Raw genomic sequence first — 20,458 nt, forward strand, 5'->3', positions numbered from 1 at the left:
GTTTCCCTTTATCCCCTCCTTCCCCCACTACCCCAAGGAGCCCTTATTATTTATATATTAGATATTATTACATTTTGCATATGTTCATTTGTATAATTAATAACATTTGATGCATGAAATCCAAGAGATAAACCCTGAGGAAATAGTAATGGGAGTAATGTTTCCCTGAGGGTGTGTGTGTGGGGGGGGGCACCAATAGCCCTACTCGTGGGGAACAAATAACAGAATTATAGGTGAATGCATATACTGGATGGTGTAAGATGGGGGGGGGGTGCCAGAAAACCTCATCTTTCTGCCATGGAAAGGTGGTGGGTTGTAACTGCTTACTTCGTGGTTAGTAGCCAGATGAGCCACTATGCCACCAGAGTGCCTTTCCTGAACAAGATGAAAAATAATCAAATCACTCTTAAGAAAATAATTTGGTCAGCATCGAGTACATTTTGACTCAGAGCAACCCACGTGTGCTTTGCACCATAGGGTTTGTCTTGACTGATTTTGAAGAAATTGATTGTCAGGTCTTTCTTCTGAGGCACTTCTGGGTAGACTCAAAACACCAACCTTTTAATGAAGAGCTAATGTGTCAGCCCTTTGCACCACCCAAGGACTCCTAACCACGCTTCAACCTGTAATTGAGGTAGCTTGAGGGCTAGGACTGTTGGCATAGAGTGAAGTCATATTTTTTGCAGGACGTTTATTGCTGTTAGGTGCCATCTAGTTGGGTTTGACTCGTAGCCACCCTATGTGCAAAGAAGGAAACACTGCCCAGCCCTGCTCCAGCTTCCTAATTGTTTTTACCTTTGAGCCCATTGTTGCAGCCACTGTACCAAGCCATCATGTTGAGGGCCTTCCTTTTTTTCCTGTCCGCAATATGTCCTTCACCAGAGACTAGTCTCTTCTGACAACATGTCCAAAGTACTTGAGATGAAGTCTCACTATCCTTGCCTCTAAGGAACATTCTGGCTCTAATTCTTCCAAGACATATTTGTTTATTCTTTTGATAGTGCATGCTACTTTCAATATTCTTTGCCAACACCATAATTTAAATGCATTGATTCTTCTTTGGTCTGCCTTATTCAATGTCAATTGAAGAAATAATACTAGATAATTCTCTTCCATATTAATGGGAGACATAAATATATATTTTCTAAAAATTAGAGCAAAGTACTGATTATTTGGAACAATAAATACAAGCATTAAATTTTTTTAATACATTTTGATGAGTAACTTTGCTCTGAGTTTTTCTACTCAGGTTTAGGATTGGTTTATAATGAGTTTTTTGGTTTGTAGAGACAATTTAAATGTGAGAGAACTGTACTTGTGAGTTATTGGATTACAGCCAGGAGTTTTTGAATCATTTTATGATTTTGGCAGTTGATTTGCTTGGATCTAATTGTCGGGGGAGAAGGAAAGAAAAAACAATGACTAAAATGTGACTGAATCCAATTTAATGGAATTGATTGTCTTTTGTTGGTACATTTTTTAATGCAGAGAGGTAGTTATTTAATTGGAACACTGAAAATGAAATAACTTTGTCACACGCTGTCCTTCATTAAAAGCTTCGCGCTTGTTGTCATTGTTGTTAGGTGCTGCTACCTAGTCAGTTCTGACTCACAGTGACCCTCTGCACAACCCTCTGCACAACAGAATGAAACACTGCTCGGTCCTGTGTCAGCCTCACAATTGTTGCTGTGCTTGAGCCCATTGTTGCAGCCACTGTGTTAATACATCTTGTTAAGGGCCTGCCTCTTTTTTGTGGCCCCTCCACTTTACCAAGCATGATGTCCTATTTCAGGGACTGGTCTCTCCTGAGAACATGTCCAAAGTGTGTGTCTTTCTGAGTTGCCCTTTGAAATTTCCTATTCAGCATTTTTATATCATTATTTCATCCATTTTCCTTAGCTACTCTACAATGAAGAGCAAGTTTCAGAGTCTCTTCTGACACCCACTTTGATCTTTTCTTTCTTTCCTGTCTTTAATGACCCTTTGTTTCTTCGTGGATTGTGTTCTTGATGTCAGTTTTAACCTGGATTTACATATGAGCAATTGATGGTCTGTTCCCCAGTGAGCCCCTGGCCTTATTTTGGCTGCTGATATTTAGTTTCTCCATCATATCTTCTCACAGACATAGTCAATTTGTATCTCATCTGAAGATGTCCTTGTGCAGAGTCATCATTTATGTTGTAAAAAGGTTTTTTGTTTGTTTTTTTTTACAACGAAGTCATTCATTGGTCTTGCAAATTTATATCATGCAATCTCCATCTTGGTTTCTATCACCAAGTCCATATTTTCCAACCTCTGCTCCTTCTTTGTTTCTAACTTCCCCGTTCTAACCACCAGTATTTATCAATGCACTTTGATTGCATGTTTAATCAAGCACGATTACGTCTTTCTCTGAAGACTTCATGGAATTCTTCAGTTTTTTCATCACAGAATTTATAGGTTAGTCCATACATTTGGCCAATAGTTGTATTGATTGGATTACCTTGACGGAGGATAGATATAAGCATCACAGACAGCATTGTGCTTCAAGATATATCTTGAAATACCCTTTTTGACAGTGAATGTCATGCCATTCCTCTTGATCGTGTCATCCCCAGCATAGTAAACCATATGATATTCTGATTCAAAATATCCAAGACCAGTCCATTTCAGCTCACCATAGCCTAGGATTTTGATCATTATATGTTCTATTTCATTTTTTACAAGTTTCCTAGCTCATATGTCATACATTCCCAGTTCCAATTTTGTATTAGTAGATGTTTCTTATTGTGAGTCGTGCTCCATCAGCAAACGAAGATCTCCAAAGTGTCCTCCCGAGGCTCTCCTCCACGTCCGTCAGTATGTGGACTCGGCTTTGAGAGTGAAGGTCTTCCTCATGCATAGGCTGAGTATCTTCTAACCTGCGGGCACTGTCTTGGGCAGTGTTCTCGTTCTATTCAGGACACCATCGGTATCTGACAATGTGTCGATGCTGTACATACGGCTTTCAGAGCAGCATTCCTCTGAAATGCTTGGCTGCTTCCTTCTTCTTTGTAGTCTGCTCTTCGTTGGAAGCTCTGCTGAAACCTGTTCACTTTGGGCGACCCTGCTGGTATGTGAAATACCAGGGACAGCGTTGCGCATCACAGCCACACACAAGCCACCACAGTCTGACAAACTGACGAACAAATGGTAGAACTTTGTGTAGGTAAAGATAATTCTCAATTAAATGTTTATCATTTACTTTGTATATTTACTCTAAAAACAAACTCACTTCCAGTGAGTTAGTTCAGCCTCATGGTAACCCTGTAGGATGGAGCAGAACTGCCCCATGGGTTTGCAAGGCCACAGATCTCTACAGGAGCAGAGAGCCTCATGTAGTTCCTGCTGAGCAGCTGCTGGGCTTCTATGGCTGGCCTCGTGGTCCGCAGCTCAACACATAACCCACCGTGACTCTCGTATGTTTAAGGTGGAATATGCTACATCTCAGTTCACTTGAATGGTTTTCAAAATTATGTGCTATGTTCTGACATCAGAAAAGAATAACAAATGAATGCAGGGTTTGCATTTCAGGGATAGAAACGATCTAATTCTTGATTTCCAGGCAGGCTATAAACTTTGTGGTGGGGTACATGAGTCCCTACGGTACTCACAGAAACATCACAAAGATTTATTTTTGTCAAATGGGTTAAAATGGATTCTACTCAAGTTATTCTACACAAGCCGTGTTGGGGGCTATGATTCTTAGCCTGTCCTTCCAGCCCAGGAGGAGGGTGGACTTAGGGTGGGAGGCCTTGGATGTTTGCTCATTGTCTCCCATTGTTCCATGGGCATGGTGACCTTTTCGGCCCTCGGTCCAAGAAGCGTTGTTACCTGTCTGGATGAGGAGCTGCCTTTCTAAAGGGAAAGGACTCTGTTCTCCTAATAGAATTCATTTCCTGAGGGGGGCTTCCTTTATATTTAACTTAAACGAAGAAATGCATGATCAAATCAAAAGCCAAAGATTTCTCTTTTATACTCTTTCTTATTGTAAGTGACATTGAGTGACATAAAGAATTCAGGAGGAATCAAAGGAAGCTGTTTAGAGAAGGGAGTTTCCTTTGCTAAGTCAGTTGGGCAATAACATGGAGCAAAATCAAAGCAGCCCAGGCAAAATAAACCTGCCGATGGAGCTAGCAGATATGAGGTAAGAGTGTGACATGCCTTTGAGTATCAGACATTCTTGTCAAAACCACAGAGCTATAATCTGGTCTTGCTCCATTAAGTCACGGCTCTGCCAAGCAGCAACACAGAGCACACATTTAAAACCATTGCTACAAGCCAAATGTAGCTGCCACCAAAGACAATTAAACCTTTGACCGGAGCGCCAAGGCTGGACCGCTTGAGCCCTGAGAACCATTTCAGTGGCGTGGAATCGAAATCCTACTTCAGTGTGAAACTGAGATGACTGTTGTGCTAACTAGGAGGCGCTATCGATGACAAAATACGTGGCAGTCGATTCACTTTGGTAACTTGAGGAAATATTTGTTGAGCTTAGATTTAAAAAGTGTGAGCAAAGAAATCTGTAGGCACTTGTTGATAGCTTTATTGGTCACTGACTGTAAAACAAACTCGTTTACTTTTGAGAATTTAGTGTACAGCAAAGAATATATAGAAGAGTACGCCATTGTTGCACAGTTGCCTGTCCTCAGAACTAAATTGTATGGCCTTTTGCTGCTAGTCAATTATCACTCAGAAATAAGTTTTATGCCATATTGTTGCATATGGTTTTGGTCTTTCACACATCCACACGCATTTGAGCAGGTGTTTAACATTTGAATGATTATAAATTTTGGTGTCTTGTATCTCAATTATAATTTAATTGTGCTCCTTAGTTATTTTCCCATATATATACTTTTCATTTTTATTATATATTCTTCAGACAGGATAATTAATGGCTATCTAATATTTCATATATCCTGCAATAATTGTTTCCATGTCTTTTATAGGGCCATTATGGTTGGGAATTGATTTTTTAAAAATCATTTTATTGGAGGCTCTTACAACTCTTGTTACAAACTATACATCAATTGTATCTGACATATTTGTGCATATATTCCATCATTCTTTTCTGGACATTTACCTTCCACTGAGGCCCCTGGGGATCTTTGTTTTTTCTTCTTCTTTTAAAAAAAATAATTTTATTGGGGCTCATACAACTCTTATAACAATCCATACATACATTAATTGTGTAAAGCACACTTACACATTTGTTGCCCTCATCATTCTCAAAATTCGCCTTCTGCTTGAGTTCCTGGAATCAGCTCATTTTCCTTTTTCCCTCCCCCTCCCTCCCCACTCCTCCCTCCCTCATGAAGCCTTAATAATTTATAAATTATTATTTTATCTTATCTTACACTGCCCGGTGTCTCCCTTCACCCACTTTCCTGTTGCCTATCCCCCAGAGAGGAGGTTATATGTAGATCCCCAATATTGGTTCCCCCTTTCTACCCTTACTTCCCTCCCGGTATCGCCACTCTCACCGTTGGTCCTGAGGGGTTCATCTGTCCTAGATTCCCCGTGTTTCCAGATCCCATCTGGACTGCTGTGCATCCTCTGGTCTAACCAGGTTTGCAAGGTAGAATTGAGATCATGATAGTTGGGGGAGGAAGCTTTTAAGAACTAGAGGGAGGTTGTGAGTTTCATTGTTGCTACACTGAACCCTGAGTGACTCATCTCCTCCCCACTACCCCTCTGCAAGGGATGTCCAGTTGTTTACAGATGGGCATTGGGTCCCCATCATGCACTCCCCTCATTCACGTTGATATCTCTCTCTCTCACACATACACACGCACGCGCGCACACACACCCACACACACACACACACACGCCTTTGGTGCTTGAAACTTGGTCCCCTCGGCCCTTCATGATCATACATGTTGGTGTGCTGCTTCCATATGGGCTTTGTTGCTTCTGGGCTAAATGGCCGCTTGTTTACTTTCAAGCCTGTAATCCCCAGACGCTATATCTCTCGATAGCCAGGCATCATCAGCCTTCTTCACCATACTTATTTATGCACACATTCGTCTTCAGTGTTTTTATGGGGAAGGTGATCACACAATGATGGTTTTTGTTCTTTGTTGTCTGCTACCTGATCCCTTCAACACCTCGTGTTCACTTAGGCTTGTGTGGTTCTTCTCTGTGGGCTTTGTTGCTTCTGAGCAAGATGGCTGCTTGTTTGTCTTCAAGCCTTTAAGACCCCAGATAGTATATCTTTTGATAGCCGGGCACCATCATCTTTCTTCACCACGTTTGCTTATACACATGTATGTCTTCAGCAATCATGTCGGGAAGGTGGATATCATGAAATGACCATTTAGCTGAGCAAGGTGCTCTTGTATTGAGGGAATGCACTTGAGGAGACCCAGTGTCCACCTGCTACCCTACTACTGAACCTATAATAAATATATGCACGTAGGTCTATGTCCCCCATAGTCATAAATATATTTACATATGTACATGTCTGTATTTAGGCTTCTCTGTATGCCCTTTGCCTCCTACTCCTTTCCTCTATTTCCTTACACTTTCCTCCTGTCCCACTACCATGTTCAGCCTTCATTCTGCTTTCAGTAATTTCTCTGTTACCTTGCCCTTGGTCACTCCCTACCAGTCCTCCCATCCCCTCCCTCCACTGGTTTTGAACCACTCATGTTCCCTTGTCCCTGTGCTGGCCAACACCTCGTCACTTCCCCTACCTCCCACGCTCTCACGTCCCTCCAGGACTGTTGGTCCCGTTATTTTCTTCTCTCATTTTTGTCCAGCCTATCTTATCTGGGTGGACCTGCAGATATAGTAATATGTGCATAAAATTAGGATGGATTTGACAGCACCAATGTGACAAGAACATGGCGTCGACAGCAGCAACACAGACAAGCTTACAAACAAAAAAGCCACTGACATACAAAATTTAAAAGAAGAGACAAGAAGAAAAACAAAAACCAAAAAGACAGCAAAAAAAAAAAAAAAGCCTGTTAGTCATTCGAGGTCTGTTTGTTGACCTTTAGGAGTGTTTTCTGGACGAGTCTGATCGGGTGCCATGTCCTGGCTCCAAAGTCCATCCTTTATACTCCCTGAGGACCTCCTTGCTCTGCTTCCCCCCCTGCTCCATTGCACGCCCCCAGTGTTTTGCCTCAGTGTGGTGGGGTCAGCTCAGTCGCACATCCCCCACTGTGTCTCAGGTGCTGTCGGCTGGGAATTGATTTGATAGCAGTGAGGCTGTTGAGGGGAGGACATATTTCAGGCCATGGCTATTTATTGTGAACTGTTTTCCAAACAGTCTACTCATCTCCATCAGTGAGGCTCTTAAGTGCCTCTCTCACCTAATGATTGCTTACAGCAGATAAGAGCATCAATAGGCCAGCAGGTCTCAACCTGTGGGTCGTAACTCCTCTGGGGGTTGAATGACCCTTTCACAGGGGTCACCTGGTTCATAACAGTAGCAAAACGACAGGAAGTAGCAGTTAAAATAATTTTTTATTTGCGGGGGTGGTCACCACAACATGAGGAACTGTATTAAAGGGTTGCGGCATTAGGAAGGTTGAGAACCACTGGATTTGGGGGTCTGTATGGGTGGGGAAGCTTGGCATGCGTGCTTACAGTTCATATTTCTAACCATGTCAAGGTACTTGTTAAAAAACACCATATGCCAGCCATTGTTTCTGAAACCAAGAGTGTATCACTAAACAAAATGAACAAAAGTCCTCAGTTAAAACATAAACTGAGCTTATGTCTTACTGGGGAAGAAAATGCAATAAATAAAATCACAATGCCTGATATTGGAAGATGATAATTGCAGGAAGCACATGAAAGCAAGGCCAGGAAAGGGGGCAGGGTGGGTGGCAACAAGGGTCATGAGAGTATGGTCATTTCAAGTGTGCTTTACAGGCTCGTGAGGTGATGAAAAATGCTCCAACTTTCCAGGCCTTTCCTGCTGGGCTTGGGGTTGATTATTGGGAAGTTAATTAGAAGGTAGTTAGCCACAAAATAGAAGTGAAATCTTTGGGGGAACTCTGGGATCTTTGACCATAGGAAGTTGTATATGTGAATATTTGTTGGCTTTAATGAGTTCTTCTTTCATGTGTTATTTTTATTCTGCTTTCAATTTGACTATTAAAGGTACCTTTGTCATCAGGAACAGGCTGAAAGACTATCCTTTCTTTGCCCCATTTTCTTACCTGTCATCTATTAAAAGGGAGTAGGCAATTTAAAAAAAAAGTGATTTTTGCTGATTGGCGGCTGCAGGATACCGAGGGAGGGAGGAAGTTGGAAATAGGGATGTAGGAATGCAGTAAGAATCTATGTCAAGGGTGTACATCTTCAGGAAACAGATTGCTGCATTTCCTCTGGAGCAGTTGGTGGGTTGAACTGTCAACCTTTTGGTTAGTGGCCCACTGCTTCAACCAGGATCACCCCAGTAATCCTTTGGAATCCTCCAGCCAATCTCAGATCCCTCAGATACCGCATTTTCAAAGGAAACAAAACAAAACAGGCACTTGTTGAAGAGAAACTTTGAAAATCAAATGTACGTTCTTCCGATGCCTGGTGACCCTTTAGAATAAGATAGCACCGCCTCTGTGGGTTTCTGAGGCTACTCTTTATGAAAGTAGAAAGCCCTGTCTTTCTCCTGAGGAATAGTTGGTTTTTAACTGTTGAACTGGTGGATTGCAGCCCAATGTGTAACCAATCTACCACCTCTCCGAGTTTAAAATTTTCTTTCTCTTTCTTGGCCACCACAAGTATTTCTGCTCAGTGGTCCGACAGAAGTTATCGAATCTATTCTAAGATGAATATGATGTAACTCCGATACTCCTTTAAGAGTCGTTGTTGTTATTAGTTGCTATTGAGCTGATTCCAAATCACAGAGTAGAGGTGAGGCTATTGGCCTGTATTGCCAACTGGTAGGTTATTTCCTTCCACTGGCAAGATGTCCGCCGAGTTTTCCGTGGATGGATGGAACTGCTAGTTGAGTGCTGAACCTTTTGTTGAGCCCTCCAGGAGCTCCCCCAGTGTTGGTTACAAAAGTCTCCTCTTCTCTCTCCACTCTTACAGCAATATGAGAACTGGAGGCCCAACCAGCCAGACAGCTTCTTTTCTTCTGGTGAAGACTGCGTGGTAATCATCTGGCACGAGAACGGCCAGTGGAATGATGTCCCCTGCAATTACCACCTCACCTACACCTGCAAGAAAGGGACAGGTAACGATTACCCCCGTCAGCAGAAGATGCTTGCATTTCTATGCATTTCCGTGATACTAGTGCTAAACGTTATTTTCTCAGGCACAAGTGAAAAGGTCCCGATTCCGTCTTTGACTGGGAAGTATCTCCCGCTTCCAAACCAGTGATGAAGTTGGTTCTTGGTAATATTCTCACCTTAGGTTCCAGACGTTTAGGGCAACAACGTAGTGTTTCTATAACAAAACTACCTACCAGGCAGCATCTATTTATTTTGATAGTGAAAACATTGTTGTTCTTTTAAATTAAGATCTATTTCAATATTCAAAAATTTAAAATTAGGGTTTATCAAATAAATATGGATTTCTGTGTTGTTTTCCATTATGGAGACGTAGGGTCGTGTGGTATCACTATCCACATATCTATCCAACGTCTCACAGATTTGAATTACTGGCGCTAAGAATCACTGTCTTCCCTCATTGAGGGCTTTGGCCTTCAGTTTACTGTAGTCCTACTTTTGTTAACTGCCTGCACTTGAGTTTCCTAATCAGTCCTTAGAAGCTTACTGGATTCCGATGAATCAAAAATGGTAGCCCTATTCCTATTGACCCAAAACCTTCCTAATGTGACAAAATAAAAACAGCTTTAATGCAAGATCCATGAAAAGAAGGGTTGATTTGTTTATTTTAAACAGATAACATGAAGAAAACTGGTTTTAAAAAGGATTTTGTTGTGTTTATCATTGCTCAGTATGTCTGAACTTCTAAGGTTTGATCTATATGTTTATGTGTTTATATGCACTTGTTCCTTGAATAAATGGAAAATATATACTATTTTTAAATTGCTTGCAATTATGTTGTTAAAATATGGGAGTTATATTTAGTCCCCAGATGTTTTTCATACTTCAAGTAAGAGTAAAAGGTACAAGTGCAATATATAAAATCCATTTTAATTTGTTATCTTTGAATATAAAATTTAAAGTATATACTCTGAAAATGTAAAGAAAGACTTACACACCAGGATCGAGAAGTTCCGGTAGAAGAAAGAGCACCCTGGGATGTACCAAGTGCTGTTCTCAGGAGAAGCTCTGCTGCTGTCCCTGCCTCTGTGACCTCCCAGTGCTGCCAGCCATCAGAACTGACTGTCAGCATCCTATTTCTAGTAAACGTTTTCCTGACTAAGTGCTTCACTTCAGCACTTCTGCAGTGAGAGTGTAAACCGCGCTCACCTAGTCTTTTTTATTTTCCCATTTCTAGTGTAAGAAGTCTTTAATCAACCACTTGTCTTTATTTGAATATCATACTTGCCTTCTTAGTTCTCCATATGTCCCTGGAGACGTGCTTTCTCTTCCATAATCCAAACATCCGTACATTTCCTATGTCATTTGCCCTTATATCACCGTTTCTCCCACGAGCAGCACTGTGGACATTATTGGTAGAGTCATTGTTTGTTGTGGGGAGCTCTCCTGTACACTGGAGAATCATTTGCAGCCTCCCTGCCATCGTTGCACTAGATCCCCGCAGCCAGTGGTGATCATCAAAAAATGTCTCTAGCCCTGACTGAATGTCCTCTTGGGAATGATACCATAGCCATAAAAGGATCTGGTCTCATTCACTCCAATCCAATCCTCTCTTCTCTCTTCTCCCATCCCCCCCCCTCACTCACACACACATTAGCTTTTACATTCTCAATGAGGAAAGAGTTTTATAAAATGTTGGTTCTATCTCATTAAAGGAAAGAAACAAGACAAAACAAAGCAAAACTATTTGGCTTTTTTGTCTCCATCATGTCTGTTGTTTCACTATGTGCTTTGCAATCATCCTTTTGATCCTGACTGATTGATCCTTTAGATTTTTGGAGGGTCCCTGGTGGCAGAGTGGTTCCACAGGGGCCTGCCAACCAAGGCCCGCAGGCTGAAACCACCAGCCCCTGCCTGGGAGCATGAGGGAGCTTCTACTCTCCCGAAGAGTGACAGTCTAAGAACCCCACATGGGCTGTTCTTCCCTGTCCCAGAGGGTCGCTGTGAGTTAAACTGACTCAATGGCAGTGAGTTTCTTTTTAAAAAAAATATTTTTATTAAATAGACTTCTTTTAAGCCACCGTTAGACACAGAAACCTAAGTAGTTCTCTTTTCAATGAAAAGAAAACTATTAACTACTGGTAAAGAATTACACTCTAATGAAAGACTTATATTTTCTTTCTTATTTTAAAAATCATTTTATTGGGGGCTCATACAATTCTTATCACAATCCATACACACATCCATTGTGTCAAGAACATTTGTACATTTGTTGCCATCATCATTCTCAAAACATTTGCCTTCTACTTGATCCCTTAATATTGGCTGCTCATTTTCCCCCTCCATCCCCACTCCCGCCTCCCTCATGAACCCTTCATAATTCATAAATTATTATTATTTTGTCCAAAGAACCCTTCAAAGAATATGTTTCACATGCCTTTGGATGTGTATGCCTTCCCTTTCCATCACTCAACCTTCAATTCCACCAGAATGACTGAACTCCCTTGCTTTTCCCTTTGGCATGAGCACAGATACATATAATCCCTAAGCAATAACATGATGCCGTGCTGCTTGCTTCTGCTCTTTTGTAAGGCGGATCATCCGGCATGCACTCTGTGTCGTGCTTGTTGTGGTTGTTGGTGTCGGCATTATTGTGAGATTTGTCTGTGTTGGAGCCTACAGTTGTATTTCTTCATTTTGCTGCTGTGTAATGGTTCATTGCATGACTCTAAAACATTCTGTTTTTCAGTTCTCCTGTAAGCGGAACTTTTGGGTGATTTTCAGTGTTTTGCTTTGACAATGTTTTTATGGTCATCCTTAAACTTGCTCCTAGTACAGTTTTCAAAGTTTCTGTAGGGTATATTTCTAGGTGTAAAGTTGCTGAACAGTAGGATGTCTGTCACATCAAATGTACCAGAAATTGCCAAATTGTTTCCCAAAGCCCTCGTATTAGCTTGAACCCCCACCAGCAATGTCTGGGGTGTCCTGCACATCTTCTCCAACACTTGGTATTTTCCAACTTTGACGTTTGTGCCAGTCTGGTGGGTATAAAATGTTATTTCTTTTCATTGAACTTACATTTTCTTGGATGCTTTCCCCACAAATATCCTTTCATATGCTTATAAGTAATGTATAGCTCTTTTTAGGATAATATTTTCATTCATGTCATTTGCTTAGATTAGTTTTAAAACATTATTGTCCATATTTTAATTGGCGTCCTCGAGGGGTACAGATGGTTAAGGATCTGAGGTAGTAACCTGAAGGTTAGTACGGGTGCTAACCTTACCCAGAGGCACCTCAGAATAAAGGTCTGGCCATCTACTTCCAAACCACCAGCGACTGAAAATGCTGTGCAGCAGAATTCTACTCTGATGTACAGGGAGTCGCCATGAGTTACAATCAACTAGATGGCAACTTTAAAATTATTGTAGTTATTTTAATTAGGAGCTATCATTGGTAATATCTTGAGGAGTATGTATGTCTTGAATATCGTCTCTCAGCATTTAGCTTGGGTTCTCCCCGTTGTTGTGTTGTATACTAAGTGACTGCAACTCTTTACAACCCCATGCAAGTATAAAATTAGCCCCTAAGGGTTTTCTCTGCCGTCATCTTTGTGGAGGATCACCAGGTCTTTCTGCAGCGGCACCACCGCAGGCAGGGGTTCTAACTGCCCACCTTCCAGTTCACAACCCAGGCGTAACTGCTGGCCTACCATCAGTGGCTCTCTTCTTCATTTTTGTCCCGAGATGTCTTCAGAATGAAACGACTTCGTAATGTTGAGGTAGTTGAATTTTCACTTGTGGTTTAAACTTTTTCATATTTATCCTATAAGCCATCAAGAAACTGTATGCAATTTTCTAAATGTTTTATAGTTAGCCCTTCATATTTTTAGTTATAACATCTGCAGTAGATTTTCTGTATATTCTCTGAGGTTGTCTACCTCAGAGACAAGCAAGCACTTTTTTTTTCTCCTCAGGAATACCCAGTTTTCTTTTCTTTTGGGGGAGGTGGTGGTTAGAAACATGAATTTTCCAAGACTCTGTTCTTCTGCTTTGCCATGTTGCTATGTCAAATGTGAAGCTTATGTGCACGTGTGGATGATGTATGCTTTCTTTCTCTCTCTTGGCTAATGCTACACTCGCTGAATTATTTCAGCTTTATAATATCTGTTTATGCTGGCTGCTTCATGGGAGAAAGAAGGAGCGTTCTACTCCCATAAAGAGTTACAAGCTCAGAAACCCGCAGGTGTAGTTTGCTCGGTCCTGCAGGGTTGCAGTGAATTGGCATTGACTCAATAGCAGTAACATATAGGAATAATTTTAGAAGAAATCTAAAATTTATTTCCCTTACCATTGTAACAGCTTCTCATTTGGTCAGCATATTGCAGAAGCTGTTATAGTGAATTACTGTAAAAACTCGAGTATAAGCCAAGTTTTTCAGCACATTTAAATGCAGTTTTTGTGGTAAAATTAGGTGCCTCGACTGATATTCAGGTTGGCTTATACTCGAGTATATACATTATTAACTAAACAGTTCTGAACCTTTTATATTGATTGGGTCTCATATATACTGGCTAGTGCCAGGACCCTGGTAAAGACTTCATATTACAATGAAAGAAGTATGCTTGGTATACTTCATTGAGCCAATGTGATTTAAAGTTTGATGTGAGACACTACTACAGTAATTGCCGCTTCTCTGGTAAGGATTTGCCAAGATCAAACACTTACATAAATATTTCTAATTTCTCCATTACAGCCCCTGTGCATTTTTAAGTTATATCTCTATATGGCAATTCCTCATGTGAATGACAAGATACGTTTAGTCTGTTTCATTAAGTGCGGTTTTATTTGCAGTGCACTTATTCGTCCCAAGTATTGTGCCAACAGAAGCACATTAGAAGAACTAAATATTTAAATTAATCCTGGAGTTTTCATTGGGAAAAATATGACTGGATAAAAGCACTTCTGGATATGTAAATAAATAATGATAAACCTTTAGTATTAGGTGTTGATATGCAAATATCTTGGTTCCTAGGTTTTTGGTAATTATTTTTCCATTGAAAATTTGCTTTATTTATAAGAGAATATTAAATGGTTTTATAGGCCTTATGAGATCATAAATTTTAAAGGAAATTATCAATTAGATGTAAGATAAGTTATATTTGAGTTAAATTACATTTTTTTCTAGAAGAAACCTTTAAAAAAAACACCCAATCATTTAATAAAAGTTAATTTTTAAAATTTAAATCATTTTATTGAGGGCTCGTACAACTCATCACAATCCATATATACATCCATTGTGTCAAGCACATTTGTACATTTGTTGCCTCATCATTCTCAAAACATTTTCTTTCCACTTGAGTCCTTGGTATCAGTGCCTCATTTTTCCCCTCCCTCACCATTTAAAAGTTATTTTTTTAAGCACATCATTACAGTAACTTTTATAAATCATTAAACACACAACTACTGAATCTATTGAATAGAAGGATATGTCAATACAAAATCTGTTGAATCTGTTACCTAGTTTCTTGAATTTCTAATTAACTAGGTTTCTTTTACTTCTATTTCTTTTTACTACTTATTTACAAAGGTTATGTTTATTGATATTTAGAATTTTTCACAAAAAATAAAAGAGCTCACTGCCCTTGACTCTTCTGACTAATAGCAACCCTGTTGATCATCTGGGTTTCTGAGACTTTAAGTCTTTACTGCAGTAGACAACACGGTCCTTGTCACACGGAGCAGCTGGCGGTCTGCAGGTCACAGCCTAATGTGTAACCACTGCAGCACCACCAGGGTGCAGTGGTGACTAAATAGTCCAAGCTCTACCCGAAGACCTGGTGATCCACTTCCGAAGATTCCTGCCAAGAAACTCTACAGGCCAGTCTACTCTGCTACATGGGGTCGCTGAGGTGAAGCTGTCTTGGCGGCACCAAATGCTCTTTAAAGCATTGGGGGTGTATATTCGTAAGAGGATTGCAAAACTGACGCATGGATACTATGCCCTCTCTTTCCCCCATCTCCACAGAAGGCAGACAAGAGCTGGTGAACATAAATGAAACCAGAGGATTTTTATTCTTTGTCCCTATGTAGAAACAATTAAAAATATAGTTTGTGAGCTATTTCAGGAAGATGACTGAAATTGTTAGCTATTGCAAATTCGTTCTTGTCTGAAGACGTGATTATGATTATATTTATTTATATGAATACATGCTTTGAGATGGTGTTGAAGACAATAGCAGAACACATCCTGTTATGAGTATTTTTCCATTTAGTTCCCCTTACCCCAACGTAGCCCATTCAGATGGATAGGTGAATGCATACCATGCAGCCCAATGTCCCTCTAATAAAACGTAGTTCAAGATGACATCATCTGGTAGTCAAACCAGCCAAGAGCCTTAGCCTTCACTTTTCCTCTTCAAAAGTTCCTCGTACCTAATTTTAAGTGACTGTGGTGGATGAAATTCCTTGAGTTAGTGCCCCAAGAGAAAAGAGCGAGAAAACAAAGAAACTTACACTAGCTGAAATATCTCGATCATTTGGGGTAACCAATTTTCCTTTCTCTAGTTGCTTGCGGCCAGCCCCCTGTGGTAGAAAATGCCAAGACCTTTGGAAAGATGAAGCCTCGTTATGAAATCAACTCTCTGATTAGATATCACTGCAAAGACGGTTTCATTCAGCGCCACCTTCCAACCATCCGGTGCCTAGGAAATGGAAGATGGGCTCTGCCTAAAATTACCTGCATGAACCGTAAGTGGTACTTTAGAAAGAATGGACAGCCGTGCAATAACCGCTACTAGACATCCTCATTTTACCACTGTGCTATCGCTAGTTTAGGGCATGGAGCAAGTAATATTGTTGTGTTTTTCTTTCTTTCTTTCTTTCCTTCCATGTAGCATCTGCATACCAAAGGACTTATGCTAAGAAATACTTAAAAAACTCCTCATCAGCAAAGGACAATTCAATAAACTCATCAAAACACGATCACCGTTGGAGCCGGAGGTGGCAGGAGTCAAGGCGCTGATCCCTAGAATGGCCAACATGGGTCTTCATCTTTCAGCCAAAGCCCTAACTTCCCGTGCCTTTCCCATCGCCTCGAGAAGTATTAGCCTTGTCTGGACTTCTTGAACCAGCGCCCGATCGTTTTGGATTGCCATGCTTCCCCCAGACATTGGAAATGACCGGTTTTGGCATTCCAAAAAAGAGCAGACACAAAGAAGGAAAATGAGGGCAGAGGAGAACCATTTCCAGCCTACCGAATTTCTCTTGTTTTCTATTTGCCTCGGGTGCAGACCATGTTATAATGTATACCAGCCTACTGTACTATTTAAAAAGCTCCATTTCAGCACCAATGGCAATGTAAATAAGATGGTTTAATGTTGATTTTAATCCTGTATATACAATGAAAAGTCACGCTGAGGTCAGGCATATTTAATGATGATTATGGAGCCTTGGGGGTCTTTAATCATTGGTTGGGCTGCTTTCATGTAGTTTGTTTAGGCTGGAAATCGTTTCCCTTGCCCTTTTATATTTCAGCAAGGCTGAGGACGCCTTTTGCCGGACAGCTAACAGTCGGGCTTGTAGGTCCCTGCCCTCCTCTCCGCCAAAGGTGCAGTTTGCTTCCACGCCATGTCGCTAACAGCTCCGGATGGAAGTAGGGACTACATTGCAGAGTTCTTCTTTGCTACAGTCCCTTTATCTTCAACTTAAAGAAAGGCCTGAATGGGGGACTTTTCTAGAGCCACGAGCATTTTTTAGGGGTCAAAGTGCTAATTATTAACTCAACCAGGTCTACTTTTTAATGGCTTTCACTACACTAACTCACGAGGTCACAGATCAATGCATTTCAGATGGATACAGACCTAGGACTCTGGAGCGCCGGAGGGAGGGGCTTGTTAAAACGACGACGACGACACACGCAAAGAAAGCAATTTTGTATATATAACCATTTTAATCTTTTATAAAGTTTTGAATGTTTATGTATGAATGCTGCAGCTGTGAAGCATACATAAATAAATGAAGTAAGCCATACTGATTTAATTTATTGGATGTTATTTTCTTCAAGACCGGAACCTGGGCATAGTGTGCTAGGTATTTTCCACCGTTAGCCTTTGCTTCCCTCACACTGTCTGGAACCGTGTAACGTAGGTCCCTTGTCCCTGACTAAAAAATGTGATGGACATTACAAGAGTGGAAAAGAGTATCGCTTCCAGCAAACGGCGTTCTCCTCCTCTGAGCAAGGAGGACAGCAGTAGGTAGTCTCGGCATTTCTTCCCGGTAGGTGGAGTGTGTGTTGAACTTTCTCCCTATCTCTTCCCCCTCTGTCTCACCCCTTTCTTTGCATAAAGTAGCTGTTGAAGATGGCTTTGAATCATCATCCACTTAATTCCATGCTTAAAGAAGAGCCTGTAATGGAAAGAAGGCATTTAGCAGTCTCGCCCTCCTTTAACTTGGAGCGACCTTAAGAAGGGTAGACAAGAAATAACACAAAAGTAGGAACAGAACCAACTGGTTGCCTCGGTGCTGCTGCTTCTTCGGGAAGATGCCTGTAGCTCAGAAGGAGCAGCCGCAGCCACAGCCTCGCACAGTGTTTCAACAGCAGGTCTCCTTGGTCGATGCATTAACTGTAACCCCCATCTTAATTGTTCTCGAGCATTGACAACACTGTGTTGACCTAATCCAGTTATATATTTTCTCTCTCTTTTCTATTACAATGCACATAATACTTTCTTGTATTTATATTATAACTTGTATAGTGTACAATGTGAATGATCTTTTTTTGTGTGTGCGTGAATGAAAATCTAAAACCTTTGTAACTTTTATATCTGCTTTTTGTTTCACCAAAGAAACCTAAAATGCTTCTTTTACTATACCATGACTGGTCTGGTTATTTACAACTTCCAGGGTATGAACATGCACTCAGTTTCACGTTCTGCTCCCAGCGCAGAGAACAAACGATTGGCTTAGATGGAATGGGTTTGGGTTAGCAGAGAGATGATTCTCTCGCCACCTGAAATGAGGCGTGGGAAAGTGAGGGGAATCCTGAAGGCGTTCTCATGTCCATACCCGAGCACTGCTCTTAAGTAGGAAACAAACCTGCAACAGATGAAGTGGTAGCTCACATTTCCAGACTTCTTGCTGTGCATTATACAACAAGCTTATGAAAGAGGTGATATTGCTGTCTGCCAGAGAGAGAACGGGCCTAACACAAGCCGCCTGTCCGAGACCACAGAGCCATGGGTGTGGTGGACAGAGAGACCCTGGCTCGAGAACCTGCATGCTAGTTTCAAAAAATATAAAATATACTATGCTCTTGATGTTTACATATTTAAGGAGTTTAAGTCACTCTTGAGAAGACCATATACCAGAAGAAGTGAAAAACATCAAGTTTACAACCATCCAGATTCCCATCCATTCGTTCATTTTTCATGCATTCATTGTGTATTAAGCACTTGAGGCTTGCCAAGCGCTGAGGTTAAGCAATGAATGGGCCGGGGCACAGCTTCATTCACATGAAGTTTTTATGTTGGGTGCATCCCACTGGAATTATTTTAGAGAACATTCTCTTCAATATCTTTATTGATAATCTGTAAAACCAAAATTTATCTGAGTTCTGTAATTGTATAGCAGACATATTAAGGGCAAAGGTAAGTTGCAGGATTTTGAGGTTTCTCCCTTGGAATTCCATAAGCTTATTGGAAGTTGGGCAAAAATAGGTGCAGAAAAGATGAGCTACATTTTTCTTCCTAAGTTTTTAGTATTTGTCATATCTTTTACATAGCTATAAGTGTAAATGACCCAAGGGGAATGCAAGATTTTGTATTACTCCCACACAGCCCCCCTTATTAGATGCTTGTAAATTCATCAAATATTTATTGAGCCAGGCACCAATGAGAGAATCTTTGAGATGTTCTATGATGCAGCTTAGGGAAACAGGATAAAAAGCTTAAGAAAGTTCATACTAAAAGTCAAATCAAGACGGGTTTACATCTTTTATTAATGGCAAGCAGGCAGGCCAAAGAGAAAATGTGCCCTTCCTGTAGGCAACTATTGAAGAAGAGGTTTTCCAATGTAGCTGACATAGAAAAGAGTTGAGAGAATTTGGAGGGATCATTTTAATGTTATAGTAAGTAGACCTTTGCTGATCATAAATGAAAATTTAATATGGTACAGGTAATAGGGACTGAATTTACAGTGAGCTAATCGACTGAGTCGAGCAGTCTACATGCTTGGCTGCCAACAGCAGAGTGGAGGTTCAAGCCTTCAAGATGTACCTTGGAAGAAAGGTCTGGTATCTGTTTCCAAGAACTCAGCCATGGAAAATCCCACTGAGCACAGTATTATGCTAACACATACGGGGTCCCCATGAGTTGAAATTGACTCCATGGCAATTGGTATGTGTCTGTTCAGATTATATATCATGTGCAACAAGCTGGTGAAGTTTAGAAATGGATAGAAAACGTAGGTTGCAAAAAGGTTCAAGGTGGATTTTCTGAATGGCCTATGCATAAGTGTATGGTAAGAAAAGACATTACTAGAAAAAGAGTATTCCAGATAAAGACCCATTAGATCATAAACCTTGACTCTTCAGCATTTAAAAACTGAACATTAGAAGTAGGAGGCCTGTCAGCTTAGTGGGCTACACTTTAGGTTGACAACTGCAAGGTCAGCAGTTCCAAACCACCAGCCACGCCCTGGGAGAAAGATGAGGTTTTCTACTCTTGTCAAGAGGTACAGTTCTACTCTGTCCTGTAGGGTCACTATAGGGTGGTGAGTTTTAGTTTATCATTAAAAGAGTGAGTTTTAGTTTAACATTAAAAGAGAAATTAAAAATGCTCTTTTGAAGAAAAAATCCTCCATGGGTTAGCATTGATGTCTGTGCTTCCTTTAAACTGTGCTGTAACATTTGTTTGCTAAACAAACCAGAATTCACAAAGTTTAAACAAACAATGGGTTAAAGGTCCTTGAATGAGTCATTCAAGATGGTATCATATTTTCCCGTTATTACTCATTTCTGTAGGATAGCATCCAGTTGGATAAGAACAAATTCCAAAATACAACAATAATGGTTTTTGTCGAGGTTTTTACAGAATAAGCCAACCATGGATTTCAAATGGGCTTAATTCAGCACCCCAAGTCTCTCAAAATGATCCTTGCCAAAGATAAGACATTTACAGTCTGAAGACAGTAGTTTTAAAGAAACTTTTTAAAGAAAAATCAATCTCACTGAGATTGAGTTAATTCTGCTTCATA

The 20,458-nt window shown here is 40.7% G+C and overlaps 1 protein-coding gene across 2 annotated transcripts in view; it reads left to right on the forward strand.

Annotated features, from left to right (window-relative positions):
- Positions 1–17,245, forward strand: part of VCAN (versican) — a 114,554-nt gene extending 97,309 nt beyond the window's left edge. For both annotated transcript variants that reach the window (XM_075541255.1, XM_075541256.1), the window contains 3 exons: positions 9,067–9,211; positions 15,773–15,955; positions 16,102–17,245. In XM_075541255.1, the coding sequence (XP_075397370.1) occupies positions 9,067–9,211; positions 15,773–15,955; positions 16,102–16,229 (456 nt within the window). In that variant the 3' untranslated portion in view covers positions 16,230–17,245. The remainder of the gene's footprint in view (positions 1–9,066; positions 9,212–15,772; positions 15,956–16,101) is intronic.
- Positions 17,246–20,458: the final 3,213 nt, after the last annotated feature.

The sequence above is a fragment of the Tenrec ecaudatus genome, chromosome 2 (genome assembly GCF_050624435.1).
Source record: "Tenrec ecaudatus isolate mTenEca1 chromosome 2, mTenEca1.hap1, whole genome shotgun sequence".
NCBI classification, from domain to species: Eukaryota; Metazoa; Chordata; class Mammalia; order Afrosoricida; family Tenrecidae; genus Tenrec; species Tenrec ecaudatus.